Genomic DNA, 24128 nt, shown 5'->3' with positions numbered 1-24128 from the left:
TGTACACCTTACAGTCCTTCCATACACCGAATATACTAGACCTATTGCTTATAGTATCTGAGATATGGACTTGACCACGAAAACTTAACCTTGTTCACTGATCCATGAAATGAGGTTGAGGTCAAGTGAAAACTGTCTGACGGGCATGAGGACCTTGCAAGGTACGCACATACCAAATATAGTTATCCTATTACTTATAATAAGAGAGAATTTAACATTACAAAAAATCTGAACTTTTTTTTCAAGTAGTCACTGAACCATGAAAATGAGGTCAAGGACATTGGACATGTGACTGACGGAAACTTCGTAACATGAGGCATCCATATACAAAGTATGAAGCATCCAGGTCTTCCATCTTCTAAAATATAAAGCTTTTAAGAAGTTAGCTAACGCCGCCGCCGCCGCCGCCGCCGCCGGATCGCTATCCCTATGTCGAGCTTTCTGCGACAAAAGTCGCAGGCTCGACAAAAATGATACAAGACTAACAAAGGCCAGAGGCTCCTGACTTGGGACAGGCGCAAAAATGCGGCGGGGTTAAACATGTTTTTTGAGATCTCAACCCTCCCCTTATACCTCTAGCCAATGTAGAAAAAACAAACGCACAACAGTACGCACAGTAAAACTCAGTATAAGAGAAGTCTGAGTCCGATGTCAGAATAGGAAACAAAAGAAAATAAACAAAATGACAATTATACATAAATAACAACAGACTACTAGCAGTTACTGACATGCCAGCTCCAGACCTCAAAACTACTTATCATATAATAAATATCACATTTTAAGTGTTCAGATACAGAAACTTTTCTTTAGGTGGATAATTACTCATCAATTTGAAAATAAACAAAATGACAATAATACATAAATAACAACAGACTACTAGCAGTTACTGACATGCCAGCTCCAGACCTCAAAACTACTTATCATATAATAAATATCACATTTTAAGTGTTCAGATACAGAAAATTTTCTTTAGGTGGATAATTACTCATCAATTTGAGGTGCTCCTGTATTGGAAGAGAGATTCTCAATACAGTTACAGAAAAGAATGAAAACTGACGTAACTCTCCCCAATCCCATGTATCCCCATTGTTTACCGTGAAAGTTGACCTACAAATCAAAGCATTGCATGTTTGAATCATCTACAGCAAACATAATTATGTTTTTAAATAAACAAATACCGATTTCTAAATCATACATGATTTCTGTGAATGATTTTAATAATGAGGAAAAGATATCCCTGCTTCTACCTAGTGTGGAATTCCAACCATGATGTCACTAGGTTGGATATTTTTAGAATATTTCGTAATACTGATTTTTCCGGATTGTAAAAGAAACGTAAATAATGTTAAGGAGAGCTCAAGATACGATAATTTCACGAGATACAGAAGGCAAATGTGTTAAAAAGTGTTTAAAGTCAATCTAGCTGTTCATTTGTGTGTCTCCTTCTCCTCAATTCGGTATGAAATTTTGAGGTGTTTTCCCAAACTATAAAAACAAAATGAGTGACGTGAGGGGCTTGGAAGTCAGGCCAGCCACATAGGGAATTGACGGCTTGAAGCCGTCTTTCCCAAAAAATCATCTTTCAAGGGCAATAACTCCTAAAAGGAGTTGGTTGAAAATTTCAGCCATGTGGTGACTTATTTGTTTATTTTGCCAAACACTTTTGCTTTTTACAATTTTTCTCCATCTAATATAATTTCTGCAAAAAAAAGAGTAAAATTCTTCCAAGCGCAATAACTCATATAAGGGGTCAATTGATGATTCATCCAAGTTAACTCATCAGAAGATCTTACTGGTCTGGTCATTTTTAATGTTAAAAATTTCTCTTATAAACCAAAAACTGCAAAGTTTGCAAAATTACATTTCAGGGGCAATAACTCCATAATGGGAAGTTCCATTCTTCTGGTCAATTTAATCCCTGTCAGATTTGCTCTAACTGCTTTAGTTTTTTTCAAATATAATCCAAAAATGTTGAAATTTATTAAAAATTGATATTTCTGGGGTAATAACTCCATTTTTCAGAAAATGTTCATAAATTCATAACATATGATATCTGTTTACAAGATATGAATTCGAAGTATTCAGGTCTTCTACCCTCTGAAATATAAAGCTTTATGCAAAGTACTAACACCTCAACTGGATTATATATGGGAGTATCCCTATTTCTTGCATTCTACAACATAATTCAGACCAGACAAAAAATTATGTTGAACTTGAAGTGGTTCCACTTTGCAAGTCCCTCCCCCTCTCTTTGAAAGGGAGGGGGAAATCCCTAGACTAGAAATGATCCTAGATATTTCTTCAAGTGTTACCTGTTTTAGTCTTAGGAAGGCCATCTTCATCTTTATGTTCATTGACAGCCTTCTTTTTACTAATATCATCAATCAATTCATCAGCTTTCTTCATTGCTGTAGACACATCTTGACCCTTTCCATATTTCATCGTTTTCACCAGATTTTCTATAAATATATATATATGTATATTTACATATAATCTTAATATATAGATATAAGAAGATGTGGTATGAGTGCCAATGAGACAACTCTCCACCCAAGTCAAAATTTATAAAAGTAAACCATTATAGGTCAAAGTACAAAAAAATGTACGGTTTTCAACACGGAGCCTGGGCTCACACCGAACAGCAAGCTATAAAGGGCTCCAAAAATTACTAGTGTAAAACCATTTAAACGGGAAAACCAACGGTCTAATCTATATAATAAACTGTTAACACAGAGATATGTCTCTCCTATTTGTTACATGTTGTTGTATTTTGATAATGCATATATATGTTGAAATAAAAATAGCAATACTTTAACATGTAAGTTATGCAAATATTTAAAGTCAATGAACCATGACTGAAGGTACAGGGCTAAACAATATCCATGGAAATCAGATGTGCCAATGCTAATACAACTGCATACCAAATACATTGACTTTTCATGTGTCGTTCTCTTTAAACAAACCTAAACACAAACATTAACTTGTAAACTATGCAAAAGTTTCAAAGTCAATAAACCATAATGAGGAGGTGGGGTTATATAATCTCAGTGGAAACAAAACTTGCAAATACATGTACCAATACTTTTGCATACCAAATATCAATGACTAAAGATTAACGGTTCATCTTAAACTGACCTAATCACAAAGTAATACATGTAAACTAAGCAAAAGTGTCAAAGTCAATAGACTGTGACTGAGGGGTAAGGACCAAATATACTCCATGGAAATGAGATCTGCTAATGATTATACAACTGCATACCAATTATCATTGACCTTCCCCTTAAACTGATCTAATCACAAACTAATACATGTACATGAAAACTAAGCAAAAATTTAAAAGTCAATAGACCATGACAGAGGGGGTGTGGCCAAATAATCTCCATGGAAATGAGATAATCCAATGCTTATACAACTGCATACCAAATATCATTGACCTTCCACTAGTGGTTCCGCAGAAACTGACCTAATCAAACTAATACATGTAAACTAAGCAAATTTCAAAGTCAATAAACCATGACTGAGGGGGTGGGGCCACATAATCTCCATGGTAATGAGATGTGCCAATGCATATACAAATGCATACCAAATATCATTGACCTACCACTAGTGGTTCACCATAAACTTGACCTAATCACAAACTAATACATTGTTCACGCCGCTGTCGCCGACGTCGGAAACAGCATACCTATGTCTCGCTTTTTGACTCTGTCAAGGTGAGACAAAAAACGAGAAACACTTACATGTATGAACCACATCAACAACAATGCATACATGATTTTTTCTATTTATGTCCAATTGGTCATCAATGGTCATAGTCTTGTGTACATTGTTCCTAAATATAAGTAGTATACATGGTACATGTACATTTGTGTATATATGTATATTCCCAATGGTTGGTTACAACACTTAAACATGTTAAACTAAAGACACCTAGGAGCCTGTATCACTGACCAGGCAAATTTACCCCATTAATCATTTTATTACTTACAATGTAACAGATCAGGATAAACAATTATATATTTATCTACAAATGTTTCTTATTTTTTCAGGAGATTCTGTTGTTCTGTCCAAATTTTTGTTATTTTGAGGATTCTTTGATACCTTCCAAAAATAAATCTCATGAAATATGAAATTAAAACTTTATAAATTTGGTGCATCCAATTATTCCAAAACATATTTCTGGATTTAACTTCATAGGAATGCTCAAAATCAAAATTTTAAAAGCCTGGAACGCATAATCAGTCAGGGATATAACTCTATAGGTTATTAGAGAAAATATCTTGCATACTGTGTTATTACAGATACTTTCATGAGTTGTCTACTCTTTATTCCTTAAATTTTCTAAATCTGTAGTAATAATTTTTAGTGGGCACTTGGGAATTCTTGAAACTTTGCACAGACACTAAATACATAGCTTTGATATCTAATTTTCGAATTAAATTAATACATTTTTCATCAACCATGGTAAATCAATGAGACAAGGCTTTTAATGGATAAACTTATCTGTAATAACAAAATTAAGGCTTAGTTATTATAGGCAAGTAACTTATTATATGAGACACTTGGGAATTACTGGGAATCTTGCACAGAACCTCATTACATGCTCTGATCATTATTTCTTACAATAAATTAAAAAACATTGTGATTAAGAATGATCGATGTACAAATGTATGTCTGAGCAACGGCTTTGAAGTGATGTAGAGAAGCTGTAATAACACCCTTTAGTTATTACAGGCAGGGATGGGCACGATTACTGACAAATGTAATCGATTAATAATCGATTACTTGAAGGATTTTTGTGTAATCGATTAATAATCGATTACTCTGATTTTTGTATGTAATCGATTGCAATCGATTACTTTAGCAAAAGTAATTACATTACTTTTCGATTACTGTCAATTACATGCTACAAAATTACAAATTAAATAAAGTAAGTTAAACACAAAGTCAATTATGTTGTTCAATGTATGTATAGTGGAAATTTTGAACTTTACAAAAATAGCATTTAAAGCATTGTTTCCAAATTTTATGTTGACAGTTGTTTTCTAGATGGAAGCTCTTACTGTCTAAGGATCCAAAATATTCAAAAATTCTAGAAATTTTGGTTTTCAATATGAATGATTGGTGATAAAGTTCTTGCAATGGCATCACATTGCATCAATCACTTTTTTTTATATTTTAGGTTATTATCTCCATATTTTTGCAAATTTTTGCTGTCATACTGACTAAAGTTAAGTTTTTTGTTTTTACTCATTATTAACAGCTATATTTGAATATAGTTCATTACAATGTTGAAAGTTTACTCTGAAAAAAAAACTATAAAAAAGTAGAATAATTAATTAGTTCAGCTAATTTTAGAGATGAAAATTTATGATTTGTAATTACATGCATGAATTAATCCTTTTGTTTTGACAACCTCCCTAATTACAGGCTATAATACTGCCAAATGGAGTACAATTATAACCTGGGGCAATATAATGTAAATCTCCTCTTAATTAGACATAATTGAAATCAAAACAAAGTCTTCATCTTATTGACTAGAAGTCTTTGTTCATCTGATTAGTAAAGACAAGAAGTTTGTTGAGAATTTTGTATTCTCATTTCAAAATTATAAACAATTTATATTTTTTGTGCAAAAATTGGATACATGTATCTCTATTTCTGAACAAGAATCTTAATGCATAGCCATTGGTTCATTGTCAAAAGGATTTCGTGTACTTTGTAATTTTTATGTCATAACATTATAATGAATGAAATGTTTATCTATTCTAAGCTAAAATTCCAACTATTATTGAAAATTATGCTTTAAGGAATTTTAATACAAATAAGCTTACTACTGCAATATAGTCATATTTTAACTTAAGACTTATTTCTTATTTAAATCTATTTTCTTTTTTTGATATAAAAGGTCTTAAATTATTGACCAGCAAGAAAAGTCATTTGTTTCAAAAGCTAGATATACAGTATAATTTGATAGATCTGGTTGAAGCAGCTGGAGCCAATAGATAGAAACAAGGCATTTGATAAACTCTTAAGTCATATCAATACATTTTATTTTTATCTGTACTATAAAGTGATGAATACATACATACTTTCATATAAAATAGATTATATTTCATCAAGCTATTTTACCAAAGTAATCGAAATGTAATTGAAAAGTAATCGATGATTACATCATAATTTTTGCTGTAATCGATTAAATTACGATTACATGTAATCGAAAATATCTTCGATTACAGATTACTGTCGATTACTGGAAAAAATGTAATCAATTACAATCGATTACGATTACAGATTACGATTACCCCATTCCTGATTACAGGCATATGTTTTCTGTAATAACATAGGTGTACTATGCATAATTGGCAAACTATGAATTGTTATACATGTATCTTTCCATAGTTTAGTATACATCAAGACAATAATAATATCAATAGAACTTGTATACATTTCAACAAAACAAATGATGTATATTGGCCCTTTGAAACATGTAACATACATATGTTATCACATTTCTTTGATTTTTTAGTCCACAATAACAAATGTATGTTATTTTTCTCAAATAACCCTATAGAGTTATATCCCTGACTGATAATACTTGAGTATATAAAAATAAACATGAAGAAAATAAATAGCAAACACCAGCTAAGGTCAACTTTGCCTGAGATCATTTGGACCTAATTTCTTAATAAGTTCTTTACTTATCAATAGAAAATTTAAGAAAAGTATGTTATTCTGCTCAAATCGGTGCTAGGGGCCGTCTAAATCTTGCAGTGAGGTGAGAGTTCTTTGCTCTATATTGAAGGCATCATTATGACTTTGAGATGAAGAACAGTAATAAAAGCTCTGTTCCTTTGCTTTTTGTGTTTTTTGCTGTGCAAATATTTGTTATGTCATGGATGGATTGTTGGAAGTAACACATAGACGTAACATTCTCGCTAGATACATGTACCCCATATCCTTTCTTTTCTATTATATAAATCATGGTAATTGCCAAGCATTGACTTCAGGCAATGAACAACTTAAGACCACTCAAGACTATATGATTACGTTGAAGAGCCAACTGTTCTGCATCAACGGCAGCGTTTCTTCATAAGAATAAATAGGGATGGGGGTTTTTGGACTTAACGGATGTGCGGTGTAATATTATAATATCCATCAGACATGTGTAACCGTACGGTACTATATCAAGAATTCATAGATACAATGAGATAAGCTTTCAAATCAAACCAAGAGCTATCACTAACCTATTTCATCAACCTTGTTTAAAAAATCATCAATTTCTTTCTGTGTGCCAATACCATCATTCGTCGCCATTTATCTATTTGTTTATATTAACAACCGTAGGCGTAGATTATTGGAAGATGAATGCTTCATTCGCTTTTTTCTAATTTATGTCTATTTCTTTCTTGAAAGTTTAGATTAATCTTTAAGTATAAGTGGACTAATTTCACAACGCTTGTTTCTATATTTTTTTTGGGCTGTCAGGAATTTCCAAAACCAACGCAGAGGCAAGTGGAATTCGTTCGATTTTTTCGATAATGATTGGAAAAGTCCCAAGATACACGAATGAAAATCAGCCGAGGTTGTTGAAGTGTTTTTAAAAACAATTTGTATATATGTATTTCAAAGCTTTCGTTGTACGTCGATCAAATAGTTTTGGTAACAACAACAGATAAAAAAAAATCAGAGGTGAAAATGTTTTGATCGGCTTTTGAAGAAAGTGGAAAATATTGCAAGAAACTTTATCTCACAAGCTCTTCAAGTTTTGCGATCCTTAACATAAAGAACAGACGACTTTGTCCCAGATACGAACTGAACGGTACAGTTTGAGTTTCTTGATAAAGTGATATATGACACAGACACTAATAATATGTATCAGGTTTGCCACAACCAGAATAATACATGTATTATTCTTAAGGAAACACATTTTTTTTTAGTTTTTAAATTAGCAGTGATTTTGCTAGCACTCGTCATTTACGAAAAGGTTTTCAAAATGACGAAAGTTTTTCTTTTAAATTGAAATATCTTTGAAAAGTGTAAAAATATTTTCGCTTAAAAATATTATAATTCTACCTGTCTTCATGTTTTTGACAAGTTTATGACCCTCATCTAATAACGTTTACAACAGGTGTTATAAGTTGTGATTACAGGTAATCCTCTTATCGCCATCGGATGGGTCACTAATCTGTTAATTAATAAACCTCATAAATTATTGAAATTTGTTATCGTAAGGTCCGAAATATCGTGAGCCTAAATCCATCAATTGGAAATACAACTTCAAAATACTGATGGATTCAGTCTAGGATTATGCCAGGCAATGGGCTAAACGCTCGAAAGAAGACGTAGATACTCTTTCCGAATGGATTAAGGCTGTGAGGTCGTTGATACAAATCCTAATTAAGAAACTAAATGGGCATATCAATACCCACGCTACGTCAATTTTTAAAGACCCAAATGTTGCAAAACACTTGTCCTACCTCTTTGACAAATATGTTGTTGTCCCCGCAGATAAAGCCCCAAACAACATCGTTTTTGTGTGTAAATATCATTACATAGACTGCTTGATAAATGAATTAGGTATTGACAATTCACTTGGAAACTCCTCATATACCCTCACGACACTTACCAAAGAGGAAATCCTGGATAATCATAGGTCTGTTCTATGTTCCTTTGGAATTTCAACCAAAGATGAAGAACTGGATCTTCCATCACTGTATTGGATACCTAAACTACATAAGTGTCCTTACAAACAACGGTATATTGCTGGGTCTTCCAAGTGCTCCACGAAACCTCTTTCTAAATTATTAACATCTATTTTATCAGCAATCAAAGCCGGGCTCCAAAGTTATTGTAAAACTGCCTATTCTAGAGGTGGCGTGAATCAGATGTGGATACTAAAAAATTCCAAAGATCTTTTAGAGTACATACAATCTAAGACTCTCTCATCTTGCAATAGTATTAAAACATTTGACTTTTCTACACTTTACACAAGTATTCCCCATTCCAAACTAAAAGACAAATTGAAAGAGTTGGTATTACTTTGTTTCATTAAAAAGAATGGCGAATGTAGATACAAGTATCTTGTCTTGGGGAGGGATAAATCCTACTTTGTAAAGAATCACTCTGATTCAAACAAAAAATTCTCTGAAACTGACATTATCAAGATGCTTGATTTCTTGATTGACAACATATTTGCTACGTTTGGAGGACGTGTTTTTCAACAGTCTGTCGGAATTCCAATGGGAACCAATTGTGCCCCTCTTCTTGCCGACTTGTTTCTTTATCAGGGATGGGCACGATTACTGACAAATGTAATCGATTAATAATCGATTACTTGAAGGATTTTTGTGTAATCGATTAATAATCGATTACTCTGATTTTTGTATGTAATCGATTGCAATCGATTACTTTAGCAAAAGTAATTACATTACTTTTCGATTACTGTCAATTACATGCTACAAAATTACAAATTAAATAAAGTAAGTTAAACACAAAGTCAATTATGTTGTTCAATGTATGTATAGTGGAAATTTTGAACTTTACAAAAATAGCATTTAAAGCATTGTTTCCAAATTTTATGTTGACAGTTGTTTTCTAGATGGAAGCTCTTACTGTCTAAGGATCCAAAATATTCAAAAATTCTAGAAATTTTGGTTTTCAATATGAATGATTGGTGATAAAGTTCTTGCAATGGCATCACATTGCATCAATCACTTTTTTTTATATTTTAGGTTATTATCTCCATATTTTTGCAAATTTTTGCTGTCATACTGACTAAAGTTAAGTTTTTTGTTTTTACTCATTATTAACAGCTATATTTGAATATAGTTCATTACAATGTTGAAAGTTTACTCTGAAAAAAAAACTATAAAAAAGTAGAATAATTAATTAGTTCAGCTAATTTTAGAGATGAAAATTTATGATTTGTAATTACATGCATGAATTAATCCTTTTGTTTTGACAACCTCCCTAATTACAGGCTATAATACTGCCAAATGGAGTACAATTATAACCTGGGGCAATATAATGTAAATCTCCTCTTAATTAGACATAATTGAAATCAAAACAAAGTCTTCATCTTATTGACTAGAAGTCTTTGTTCATCTGATTAGTAAAGACAAGAAGTTTGTTGAGAATTTTGTATTCTCATTTCAAAATTATAAACAATTTATATTTTTAGCGCAAAAATTGGATACATGTATCTCTATTTCTGAACAAGAATCTTAATGCATAGCCATTGGTTCATTGTCAAAAGGATTTCGTGTACTTTGTAATTTTTATGTCATAACATTATAATGAATGAAATGTTTATCTATTCTAAGCTAAAATTCCAACTATTATTGAAAATTATGCTTTAAGGAATTTTAATACAAATAAGCTTACTACTGCAATATAGTCATATTTTAACTTAAGACTTATTTCTTATTTAAATCTATTTTCTTTTTTTGATATAAAAGGTCTTAAATTATTGACCAGCAAGAAAAGTCATTTGTTTCAAAAGCTAGATATACAGTATAATTTGATAGATCTGGTTGAAGCAGCTGGAGCCAATAGATAGAAACAAGACATTTGATAAACTCTTAAGTCATATCAATACATTTTATTTTTATCTGTACTATAAAGTGATGAATACATACATACTTTCATATAAAATAGATTATATTTCATCAAGCTATTTTACCAAAGTAATCGAAATGTAATTGAAAAGTAATCGATGATTACATCATAATTTTTGCTGTAATCGATTAAATTACGATTACATGTAATCGAAAATATCTTCGATTACAGATTACTGTCGATTACTGGAAAAAATGTAATCAATTACAATCGATTACGATTACAGATTACGATTACCCCATCCCTGTTCTTTATTATTATGAGGCTGACTTCATACAGGAACTTCTTAGGAAGAAAGATAAGAAGTTAGCAATATCCTTTAACTCTACGTTCCGCTATATAGATGATGTTCTCTCACTAAATAATACAAAATTTGGTGACTATGTTGAACGAATCTATCCCATCGAACTAATGAAAAAGGATATTACAGATACAGTTAAGTCTGCCTCATATCTTGACTTACATCTAGAAATTGACAATGAGGGTCGGTTGAAAACAAAACTTTACAACAAAAGAGATGATTTCAGCTTCCCAATTGTGAACTTTCCATTTCTATGTAGCAACATTCCAGCAGCGCCTGCATACGGAGTATATATCTCCCAATTGATACGATATATCCGGGCTTGTGTTTCCTATCATGATTTCCTTGATAGAGGATTGCTGCTCACAAGGAAGCTATTAAATCAAGAGTTCCAAATGGTGAAGTTGAAGTCATCCCTTCGTAAATTTTACAGATGCCATCATGAGTTGATTGACTGTTATGGAATAACCGTTTCACAGATGATATCGGATATGTTCCTTATGTCGTAACTACAATACCCTCCCTTTTCATGAATGTGACTTACTGAATTAGACTATTTACCGGATTTGTAATAACATAAGCAACATGAAAATTTGCAGTTCGTTTATCATAGTTTCGTCATTTAAACAAAAAACGTTTTCCCTGCAGAAAGTTCGCATTTTAAGTTCAATATTTCTCAAACGATCACAATTAGCAGTTCGTTTGTCTTAGTTTCGTCATATGAACAAATTTTCGTCAATTCTGTATAGCTTTTAATCAAAAACTTTCAACAAATTCAATTAAAAAGAAACAGCTTTATTCAAAACGTTCAGAAATATTTCCACGAGTCAGACAGTTGCTTCCTTTACTATGTACTGCACATGCGTGAAAGTATTCTTACGAATTAGACATTAAAACGTAAAGTACGAAATCATTTAGTATCAAATAAACGAAGGAGACAAATATATTTCTTACTAACATGACTAAACAACTTGATTTAGAAGTATGATAATTTCCTGGCTTTTGTTATAAAAACCAATCCATAGATGAATCCGGATTCATTCTAAATTTATTATCCTCCTGTCACTTCCCGTTTTCATTTCTTTTAAAAATCGAAAGTAAACATGATCTATTCGAGATCTATTCTTGATTGATTTACAAAATAGTCATTAGAATCGTTCCAACAAGGATTTGTACAAATCCTTGGTTCCAAATTTATAGAAATGAATTCCAAATATCGATATAACCATTTTAGCAAGGACAAGGATAATGATTATGCAGTGAAATAGTCGTTACAGGTTCATTTATGCTGTGATTCTGGTTTAAAAAAAAAAGGAACCAAACTTTTTTTGATCAGGAATGTCCCCTGAAAATAACTGAAGTGAAATTGTAAACTAGAAATCCGGATCCTTATTTGATCTTATTATTTAAGCACCACATCTATCAAATTATGCAATAACTGCCTGAGCATGCCAAGTCCTTCAATGATGTATATTAGCTATATATCTTTGGTCCATTGCTTTTACCCAAAAAAAGGTTGATTTTCATTTCTCGCAAAAGTGACTAAAGCCCTCAAAATCCTAGCTGAAACCCTGTAAATGAGGCTTTGTTACTTGTGATAGAGGATGAATCCATAGTAAGTGACAGTTGTTACAAATGTACCTCTGAAAGAGAACGAAGTCCATTTTAAATAACATTTTGAATACTGTTTTTATACGACCGCAAAAAATTTTTGAGGTCGTATATTGGTATGACGTTGGCGTCGTCGTCGACGTCGTCCGGCGTCGTCGTCCGAATACACAATGGTTTTCGCACTCTTACTTTAGTTTAAGTGAATGGATCTCTATGAAATTTTACCATAAGGTTCAATACCACAATAGGAAGGTGGGGATTGATTTTGGGGGTTATGGTACCAACAGTTAAGGAATTAGGGGCCAAAAAGGGGCCGAAAATAAGCATTTTTGTAACTTCCAGACATAACTTGTGTGTTAGCATATGGATCTCTTTGACATTGTACCACAAGATTCCATATCACAAAGGGTCAATGCTGGGATTGATTTTGGGGTTAATTGCCTCAAAATTTTAGGAATAAGGGGCCAAAAGGGGGCAAAAAACAAGCATTTTTCTAGTTTCATGACAATAACTTGTGTGTAAGTGTATGGATCTTTCTGAAATTTTACTACAAGGTTCCATTTCACAAAGGGAAAGCTGGAATTGAGTGTTGTGGTAATTGCCCAAAACGTTCAGTAATAAGGGGCCTAAAAAGGGGTTTAAAATAAGCATTTTTTAGTTTCTAGACAATAACTTGTGTTCAAGTGTATGGATCTCTCTAAAATTGTATTACAAGGTACCATACCACAAAGGCAAGGCTGTTATTGAGCTTGGTTTGGGGGGAAAGGGGGGTGGGGGTGATGAATCATAAGGGGGGCGGGGGTCAAAAAAGGGGTAATTTTTTTTTTTCCTTTTTTTTTGGTTTAAAATTTACATTTTAAGTTAGTTATTTTTTATCACGAAGAGAAAGTAGGAATTGAGTTTTGGGGTTAATTGCTCAAACATTTATGAATAAGGGGCCAAATATTGGTCAAAAATAAGGATTTTTTTAGTTTGCAACAAAAACTTGTGTTCAAGTGTATGGATCTCTGTGAAATTGTATTGCAATGTACCATACCACAAATTGAAGGTTGTGATTGAGGTGGGGGATGATGAATCAAAAGGGGGTTGAAAAAATGTGTGGGAGGTAGGATTTTTTTTTTTCCTTTTTTTTTCTTTAAAATTTTCCATTTAAAGATGGTTGTTTCGGATTTATATATGAAAGAAAATAATAATGATACAGTTATATATCATGAGGAATTGAAATTTAAAATTATTTATATTGGAAATTTAAGTTACATTGGAAAGTAATAATTGGCTTTGGGGGGGGTTATGGCTCTAATGTTTAAGGAATAAGGGGAAAAAAGGTTAAAAAACAAGGGTTTCCATTTTAATAGACAAATAATTGAGTAAAGAACATTATTTAAAAGCAGTGTAAGGTTGGTAATTCAAACTCATTTAAATATCTCATCTACACTGCTTTTAAATTATGTAAATTGGAAATTTGCCAATAACTTTATTGTTAATAAATGCATTGGAAATTTGCCAACAATTTTAGTGTAATAAACTTCATTGGAAATTTGCCAATATAAAATTTTGCTGATGAAGGTTTTTTTTTTACCTTTAGCCTTGACTATGAAGTCATTTTCTATTTTTATAGCCTTATGATGTAGTTGAATTATTTAATACTTTTATGATGTGTTTAAATGGGGTTTTATCATGTTTATGGTTGCAAATTTATTGTTTTAGTATAATAAACTCCATTTAAAATTTGCCAATAAAAAAAATTTTTGTTTATTTTTAGCTATGATTATGATGTCATTTTCTATTTTACTTTTATGGTTGCAAAGAAATTTTTATTTTTAGATATTACTGTTAAATGATGCTGATTAAGGTTTTTGCTATGTTTAGCCATGACTATGATGTCATTTTCTATTTTAATATCTGTTATGATGTATTTAAATGGGCTTTTATGGTTACAAAGGAATTTTATTTTTATACGACCGCAAAAAAATTTTGTGGTCGTATATTGGTATGACGTTGGCGTCGTCGTCGTCCGGCGTCGTCGTCGTCGTCCGGCGTCGTCGGCGTCGTCGTCCGAATACATATTGGTTTTCGCACTCTAACTTTAGTTTAAGTGAATGGATCTTTTTGAAATTTGACCATAAGGTTAAATACCACAAAAGGAAGGTTGGGATTGATTTTGGGGGTTATGGTACCAACAGTTAAGGAATTAGGGGCCAAAAAGGGGCCAAAAATGAGCATTTTCTAGTTTCCAGACAATAACTGTGGAACGGTGTATGGATCTCTCTGAAATTATACTACAAGTTTCCATACCACAAAGGGATGGTTAGGATTTGCTTTAGGGGGTTATGGCTCAAACCGTTTAGGAATTAGGGGCAAAAAAGGGGGAAAAACAAGGTTGTCCTGGTTAATGGACAAATACTTTAGTACAAAACATAATTTAAAGCAGTGTAAGGGAGATAAATCAAATACATCATTGAAATTATCTCCCTTACACTGCTTTTAAATTATGTATAAAGTAATGGTTAATGAACAATAAAGATAATCTAAAACAGTGTAAGGGAGGTAATCCAAATACAACGTTTTGGTTACTTCCCTTACACTGCTTTTAAATTATGTTTAAAGAAATGCATATTTATAAAGGAAGACCAGTAAAAATATCTGCAAATGTTTTCATCTTTTTTTTTTACAAAAAAATCCATATGAAAGATTTGACACTATATTTTTATTAATTCTATTATAAAATAGATTAAGTTAGCACTATGGTAAATTTAAATGGGTAATTATGGTTGCCAACTCCATTGGAAATTTGAATTGAGATTATGACCATATCTTGAGGGAAAGAATTTTTTGGGGAAAAAGGGTGGGGGGATAAAAAGAAATTGTGGGGGGCCAATTTTTTCTCATTTCAGATTTCAGAAATTAAAAAGAATTATTCTTCAAATATTTTTTTTTTTTCAAATTTCAAATATTGAAAAATTTCAAGAAGTAATCTTTAATTGCACAGTATGGGGCATTAGATTTGTAAAATCTTTGATCACATTTATTTATTTGTTATGCCGAATCTAACAGTGTATTTAGATTTTTAATTTTGGGTCCAGTTTTCAAATTGGTCTACATTAATGTCCAAAGGGTCCAAAATTAAACTTTGTTTGATTTTAGCAAAAATTGAATATATGAGGTTCTTTGATATGCTGAATCTAAACATGTATTTAGATTTTTGATTTTTGGCCCAGTTTTCAAGTTGGTCCAAATTGGGGTCCAAAATTAAACTTTGTTTGATTTCAACAAAAAATGAATATATGGGGTTCTTTGATATGCTGAATCTAACCATGTATTTAGATTTTTTATTTGTGGACCCCGTTATCTAATTGGTTCATATTGAGGTCAAAATGGTCCAAAATTAAACTTTGTTTGATTTCATCTAAAATTGAATTATTGGGGTTCTTTGATATTCCAAATCTAACCGTGTATTTAGGTTTTTAATTTTGGGTCCTGTTTTTTAAATTGGTCTACATTGAGGTCCAAAGGGTCCAAAATTAAACTTAGTTTGATTTTGACAAAAATGGAATTCTTGGGGTTCTTTGATTTGCTGAATCTAAACATGTGTTTAGATTTTTGATTATGGGCCCAGTTTTCAAGTTGGTCCAAGATAGGGTCCAGTATTTAAACTTTGTTTGATTTCAACAAAAATTGAATATATGGGGTTCTTTGATATGCTGAATCTAAACATGTATTTAGATTTTTGATTATGGGCCCAGTTTTCAAGTTGGTCCAAATTGGGGTCCAAAATTAAACTTTGTTTGATTTCAACAAAAATTGAATATATGAGGTTCTTTGATATGCTGAATCTAACCATGTATTTAGATTTTTTATTTGTAGGCCCCGCTATCAAATTGGTTCATATTGAGGTCAAAAGGGTCCAAAATTAAACTTTGTTTGATTTCATCGAAAATTGAATTATTGGGGTTCTTTGATAAGCCAAATCTAACCGTGTTTTTAGATTTTTAATTTGGGTCCCGTTTTATAAATTGGTCTTCATTGAGGTCCAAAGGGTCCAAAATTAAACTTAGTTTGATTTTAACAAAAATTGAATTCTTGGGGTTCTTTGATATGCTGAATCTAAACATGTGTTTAGATTTTTGATTATGGGCCCAGTTTTCAAGTTGGTCCAAGTTGGGGTCCAAAATTAAACTTTTTTTGATTTCAACAAAAATTGAATATATGGGGTTCTTTGATATGCTGAATCTAACCATGAATTTAGATTTTTTATTTGTGGGCCCCGCTATCAAATTGGTTCATATTGAGGTCAAAAGGGTCCAAAATTAAACTTTGTTTGATTTCATCAAAAATTGAATTATTGGGGTTCTTTGATATTCCAAATCTAACCGTGTATTTAGATTTTTAATTTTAAGTCCCGTTTTTTAAATTGGTCTACATTAAGGTCCAAAGGGTCCAAAATTAAACTTAGTTTGATTTTAGCAAAAATTGAATTCTTGGGGTTCTTTGATATGCTGAATCTAAACATGTGTTTAGATTTTTGATTATGGGCCCAGTTTTCAAGTTTGTCCAAGTTGGGGTCCAAAATTAAACTTTGTTTGATTTTAACAAAAATTGAATATATGGGGTTCTTTGATATGCTGAATCTAACCATGTATTTTGATTTTGGACATTGGACCATAATAGGTAAATTAAAAAAATTCAAGTTCTTAGACCACATTCTTTCTGTGTCAGAAACCTATGCTGTGTCAAATATTTAATAACAATCCAAATTCAGAGCTGTATCAAGCTTGAATGTTGTGTCCATACTTGCCCCAACTGTTCAGGGTTCGACCTCTGCGGTCGTATCAAGCTGCGCCCCAGCGAAGCATTTTATTAGATATTACTATAAAATGTTGCTGATGCTGATTAAGGATTTTGTTTATTTTTAGCCATGACTATGATGTCATTTTCTATTTTAATACCTTTATGATGTAATTTCCATTTTTAGATATTACTGTTAAATGATGCTGATTAAGGGTTTTTTGCTATGTTTAGCCATGACTATGATGTCATTTTCTATTTTAATATCTGTTATGATGTATTTAAATGGGCTTTTATGGTTACAAAGGAATTTTATTTTTAGATATTACTTTAAATGTTGCTGATTAAGGATTTTTGTTTATTTTTAGCCATGACTATGATGTCACTTTCTATTTTAATACCTTTATGATGTATTTAAATGGGCTCCCATGTATTTAGATTTTTGATTATTTATACATGTTACCAAATTGGTCCACATTGAACAAAAACGGTCCAAATTTCAACTTTATTACATTACATCAAACATTGAATTCTACATATTCTTTGATATATTGAAATTAACAAACAATTTAGTTTATGGATATTCCACCATAATAGGTAAATTAAATTTTTTCCAGTTCTTACACCACATTCATCCTGTGTCAGAAACCTATGCTGTGTCAAATATTTAATGACAATCCAAAGTCATAGCTGTATCAAGCTTGAATTTTGTGTCCATACTTGCCCCAACTGTTCAGGGTTCGACCTCTGCGGTCGTATCAAGCTGCGCCCCAGCGAAGCATTTTATTTGCAAAATTAAAACTAGGGGTTCGACATTAAAGGGTGGCCAATTGCCCAAAGCAGAACATTTCAGCCACAGTCGATTCGGCCATACTTTGTAAAGTTGTATCAGCCATGGTTTTAATTGTTTTAAAGGGAGGAAAATATAATTGTTTCTAATTAAGGAATGACTGTAATATTTTTTCTGTCTATGAAGAAATAACATCAAAAATGTGGTGCACACTGAATAACCTGATACCGGGTTATTTTAAAGTGTGCACCACATTTTTGTTGAGCCTTCGACTTTTGTTGAAAAAGCGAGACATAGCGATCCTACATTCCGTCGGCGCGGCGTCCACAAATATTCACTCTGTGGTTAAAGTTTTTGAAATTTTAATAACTTTCTTAAACTATCCTGGATTTCTACCAAACTTGGACAGAGGCTTGTTTATGATCATAAGATATTATCCAGAAGTAAATTTTGTAAAAAAAAAAAACTGTTTTTCCGTATTTTACTTATACAATGTAAATGGACTTAGTTTTTCTGCCAGTTAACATTACATTCACTCTGTGGTTAATGTTTTTAAAATTTTAATAACTTTCTTAAACTATCCAGGAATTTTACCAAACTTGGACAGAAGCTTGTTTATGATTAAAAGCTAGTATCTAGAAGGAAATTTTGTAAAAATTTATTTCCTGTTTTTCCGAATATTACTTATAAATGGACTTAGTTTTTCTTCCAGTTAACATTACATACAGTCTGCAGTTAAAGTTTTTAAAACATTTATTAGATTCATAAACCATCCTGGATTTTTACCAAACTTGGACAAAAGCTTCTTACAATCAAAAGATAGTATCAAGAGGAAAATTTTTAATAATTTTTTCCCCATTTTTGTTGACATAGCGATCCTACATTCTGTCGTCTCCTGAATTAAGGGATAAATCATCAAACAATGTAAAAATTATCTTCTTTATCATTTGTTCATTCAATAAATTTATCTTTCAACTCTTTTATAAATCTATAGATTTGATTGCATACTGTATTCATTTTTATGAGCATAACTTTTTTCATACATTTCAAACGTTTTATTTCATTAACTGTAAATCTATTATGTGCATTCCCCTAATACACTGAAAACATAGATAACAGCAAAAGTAGGCGAGACACTGGGTTCCACGGAACCCTTACAAATTTTTTATGTTATTTCGAATAGACAGAAAAAATATTACAGTCATTTCTTATAATTTAATTCTAAACTCCATTTTAAACCGGAGCAAACCATGAAAAAACGTTGATGACGTCACGGTCACATGACAAAATTATGTCTATGAGCTGATAAACAAAACAACGTCAGCCAATCAGGAGACGCGTTACATCCAAAATTAAATTATCAAGAGATGTTAACATCTTATTTATAATTAGGAAACAAATGGAAAAATAGGATTTAATCATGTTAATCATACATTTATTTTCCCTGATAAAAATGTGTCTCAATTTATGAATGAAATGAAAATTCGTAAAATGGTGATTATTATTAATTTTTAAAAAATGAAGTTTTTAATATATCATAAAAGATATGATAGTTAAAAAAGTGAAGAATATTGTTGTTTTTATCAGATATATATCTACATGTGTATATAATGATATATGTCTCTATCATAATAATAATATTGATCCCTCTGATCATTTGTTGATTGTAAATTATCATTTCTTTGATATATCTAAAGTATTAGTTATGCTTTTGTCAAAAAACTGTTGAGAAAATACCAATAAAACAAGATATTTGGTATGATTATCGATGAATCTACTTAATATGAGTTCAATCTCAACAGACTGCATGCACAATATTAAACGTAAATCTGTTAAAATGGAATCTACACAGCGAATGTATAAATATTAGATGCAGTAGTTGGTGTCCATGTTTCTCATACTTATGTTTGGTATGGACAAATTGTTTATTTTCTATTCTCTGTTATAAAAAAAAATATATTAATGAAGCACTAAAGTCAAAGGCAAATGTTGGTAATGTCTTAATCATGCGTGACATCTAATTGTTTAAGAGCAGATGGAGGTACACATTATGACACAATGACTTTTTGTTAAGTGATAATCTTTCTCAAAACAAACTTTTGTCAAAACAATAATTACACATATATATATGTTAAGAACAATATGAAATAGTGTGGCAGAAACGTCTTGAAAGCCAATTGTCCCAGACAAGTGAAAGTCATCATCAGGCAAGTAAAAGTTGCTGTGTACTTGTCCTATTGGCAGGTAAAAAATAAAAGTTAAAAGGGTGTAAAACACAGAATCTAGTCTTAATTAATTATCTTCTTATCGGGAAATCATCATATCAATCAGCCGTAGCGGTGGGGGCATTAAGTTTTACCCTTGTCCGTCTGTACGTACGTACGTCTTTCCGCACATCCCAAAATTGGTTTCCGTTCTCTAACTTGAGTTTGCCTCAACCACATGTTATGAAACTTATACACAATGCTTATTACCACAAAACACAGATCAAGTTTGAATTTTGGTGGCTTCACTTAAACTGTTCTAGAGTTATGCCCCTTTATAAATGGAAAAATTGCAAAATTTTTAGTTTCCGTTCTCTAACTTAAGTTTGCCTCAACCAAATGTTATGAAACTTATACACAATGCTTATTACCACAAAACACAGATCAAGTTTGAATTTTAATGGCGTCACTTTAACTGTTCTAGAGTTATGCCCCTTTATAAATGGAAAAATTGCAAAATTTTTATTTTCTTCTAAATATCAAGTAATTTTTAAAATTGGAGTTATCTTCCTTTGTCCATGATTATAGTTGAATCAACTACAATCAATGCTTTATACAATGCAATGTTTAATTTTGACTTCCACTGATAAAACACAGATCAAGTTGAGTTTGGGTAGTGTCACTTTAACCATTATTGAGTTATGCCCCTTTATAAATCGAAAGATTGCAAAATTTTTAGTTTCCATTCTGTAACTTAAGTTTGCCCAAACCAAACATTATGAAATATACACAATATTCATTACCACAAAACTAAGATCAAGTACAAATTTTTTGTTTCCGTTTTCTAACTTTAGTTTGCCTCAACCAAATGTTATGAAACTTATACACAATGCTTACATGTATTACTACATAATACAGATTAAGTACGAAATTTGGTGGCGACACTTTTACCATTCTTGAGTTATGTCCCTTTATAAACATAAAAATTGCTCTTCTGTGTCTTCTGTAAAAAAATAGCTCTTTTATTTTTGGAATACCCTAAACTAATTAGAACTGCAAGTTGTCTTCCATCATAGACATAAGACATGTCATGAAATAGAATAAAGTTATGATGTGGTAAATAATATTGATATACATGTATTGCAATTTGTTTATTTATAGCCAAATGTCAGCAGAGGAAAAGAGACGTGGAGAAGATGTGGAAGATGGAGGACCAGGCTTAGTTTATATGCCATTTGTTATAATGGAAGATCTTCTTGATAAATTAAGACTATTGGATTATGAACAAAATTTTTGTAGAGAAAGAAACCTTAAACCGATATCACGGTAAAATATTCATAATAAGCTAATAAAATTGAGTTTATATTTGAACATTTATGATTGATTTACAGATACGCTAATAAGTCAATATTTTTTGCTATTACTTAAAATAGAAATTTTTAAACAAATGCACTCTGGATGAAATCTTGAGCTGCTGTTGCTGAATTTTTCCCAGCCAAAACACGGTGCAGAGCACATAGAAATACTGGTTGTCTTTCTGATTTTCCTAACTTTCATCTGTGGGCCTTGTAAGTCATGTAAGTGCTATCACAATACATTTTTCACCAGAATTATGTGAAATTTAAATCAAAGGTTTATAAATATATCAACAATGTCACAAACATATTTGAAAGTCAGTGCTGATCAACTTTTTTTTAAAGGAGTTATGCCCCTTTGAAAAATTATTTATATGGAAAATTTCATTGTAAGCACTCTCAAGCATCTTTTCTTGCAGGAAATGTTGTTAATTTTTCAGACATTAACTGTGATGTATCATTAATATTAAAGTGTTACAATCAGCCAATAAAGTAAAACACCATTCAACAGTATATGAGTTGACATTACATAAATTACATAAATGAATGAATAGCTGATGTGAGCCGCTGCCATCATTGTAAACATTTTTCAAAACTTTCCAATTAAAATCACTGAATCAAATATAACCTGAGGCTGAATGATCTATAGTATAAACGTTGTGTTTTTTGTTCTTGCTAATCAACCAACATAGCTTTAAATAGAACACAGGGCTTAAATGAGAGTACTCATCTTATATCTTGAAAAATTGTTATAAAATAAATCTGGAAGGTACCCTTTCATTTATTTTTTCGTCCAGAACATGCATGTTAGTATATGCTATCAAAAATTTGATTCCAAATTTCAAAACTGGATTTTACACACATGTACTTTTTGTTTAAAAATTCACATACATGTATTTTGATTTCTCGTGTCAAAAATTTTGGTTGCCCATGATATTTACAATGCCTGCCAAATACATCATGCTTGGAGTTGACCTTATTTTCTATTCATCGAGAACACATCCTGAATTAATTCCTGGAGTCAAATTTTATGAAAATATATTTTAATGAAAATGAATTGCTTTGTTTGCATCATGTTGACATGTTAATTTTCTATTTTTTTTTAATTTTTCACTAAATATTTATCAGTTTTGAAAATCTGAAAACAAAGAGAAATAACAACAACAAAAATGATCAGCAAGGCAAGATCTACAAAGTTCAAACATGGTCAAAATTATTAATCAATTCCTCATAGTTATTACCCAATTTTGAATTTTTTGCAGTTACATGTAAATTGAAAACTGAACAAATATGTTAAATTTGCACAGATAGAAAATTACTTTAGTCTTAATATTTATTCCCTAGGTGAGTGATTCTGGCTCCTTGGAGTTATTTTTTGCATGTCAATTTCTCTACATCAAATTAAATGATATCTGATATTTTTGCTTTTTAATCATCTTTTTATTTAGGTCCATACATGTAGTTTTGGAAAAAACATGACCTGTTGAGGTTAGTGTGCCAGTGCTTTATAAACACATCATGTAGTAGACCTTCATTGCAAGGGCTTTCAGATGTTTGCCTATAGATTCTTTATTCATTTGAAGCATTTCAACCAAACAGTAGCTTAAAATTCTTTTTAAATTATCATATGAATGTGGCTTTGTAGTTTGTATGTTGTATTATTTATTTGTTTGTAGGCACTACTTTGCTATTCCTACCAACCCTGGTGAGCAGTTCTTCATGTTTACATCACTGAGTGCATGGCTGCTTAGAAAAGCTGGAAAAAATTTTGAGCAACCTCAAGAGGTATAATTCCTGTATGAAAGATTTAAAAAGAGAACTATATGATCCAATCACCAACATCTGTTGTGAATCTCATTATCTGAACAAAAAATAATTAATAACGCTCTTTTCACATCTATATTCTATTTTCAGCGAACCAAACTTGAACTGAATGAACCTTAGGCTTAGGGTCAATGGATGACTTCTTATAGGAATGAATGATGATGATGATTTTTGACTTATTTTCAAGTTATTGTCTTTAAATAGACACTATAATAGAAAAGTAGAAACTCTATAAGTATAATGCAAAAATGTCCAGCAATACAAGAGCTTTAAAAATATTAACCTGGTCCAAACCAAATGGATGATTTATGGCAGTTTTGACCCTAAATAATGATGTTTATTTTTTTATCATATTTTACTAATTTTTGAGGTTTTTCCTGCTATCAACAAAACACAGATCAAGTTTGAATTTTGGTGGCGTCACTTTAACCGTTGTAGCTAGAGTTATGCCCTTTTACAAATGGAAAAATTGCTGAATTTTTCGTTTCTGTTCTCTATCTTTGCCTCAACCAAATGTTATGAAACTTATACACAATACTTATTACCACAAAACTCAGATCAAGTACAAATTTGGGTAGCGTCACTTTTCCCGTTCTTCAGTTATGTCCCTTTATAACTTCATCTGTGTCCCATGGACA

At 31.4% G+C, this 24128-nt stretch overlaps 2 protein-coding genes across 2 annotated transcripts in view; one reads left to right on the top strand and one right to left on the bottom strand.

Annotated features, from left to right (window-relative positions):
* The window catches only part of LOC127701145 (tetratricopeptide repeat protein 12-like), a 157676-nt gene extending 150123 nt beyond the window's left edge, over window positions 1-7553 (bottom strand). The window contains exons 1-2 of the mRNA XM_052204956.1: window positions 7248-7553; window positions 2313-2459 (exon numbers count right to left, since the gene is read on the bottom strand). Of these exons, the coding sequence (XP_052060916.1) occupies window positions 2313-2459; window positions 7248-7317 (217 nt within the window). The 5' untranslated portion in view covers window positions 7318-7553. The remainder of the gene's footprint in view (window positions 1-2312; window positions 2460-7247) is intronic.
* Window positions 7554-7629: 76 nt separating this feature from the next.
* Window positions 7630-24128, top strand: part of LOC127701165 (intraflagellar transport protein 57 homolog) — a 49412-nt gene continuing 32913 nt past the window's right edge. The window contains exons 1-3 of the mRNA XM_052204989.1: window positions 7630-7822; window positions 21473-21637; window positions 23343-23451. Of these exons, the coding sequence (XP_052060949.1) occupies window positions 21477-21637; window positions 23343-23451 (270 nt within the window). The 5' untranslated portion in view covers window positions 7630-7822; window positions 21473-21476. The remainder of the gene's footprint in view (window positions 7823-21472; window positions 21638-23342; window positions 23452-24128) is intronic.

The sequence above is a fragment of the Mytilus californianus genome, unplaced genomic scaffold, assembly GCF_021869535.1.
Source record: "Mytilus californianus isolate M0D057914Y unplaced genomic scaffold, xbMytCali1.0.p SCAF_5, whole genome shotgun sequence".
NCBI classification, from domain to species: domain Eukaryota; kingdom Metazoa; phylum Mollusca; class Bivalvia; order Mytilida; family Mytilidae; genus Mytilus; species Mytilus californianus.
The sequence above is the reverse complement of the archived record's forward strand: the minus strand, read 5'-3'. Positions and strand labels throughout refer to the sequence as shown.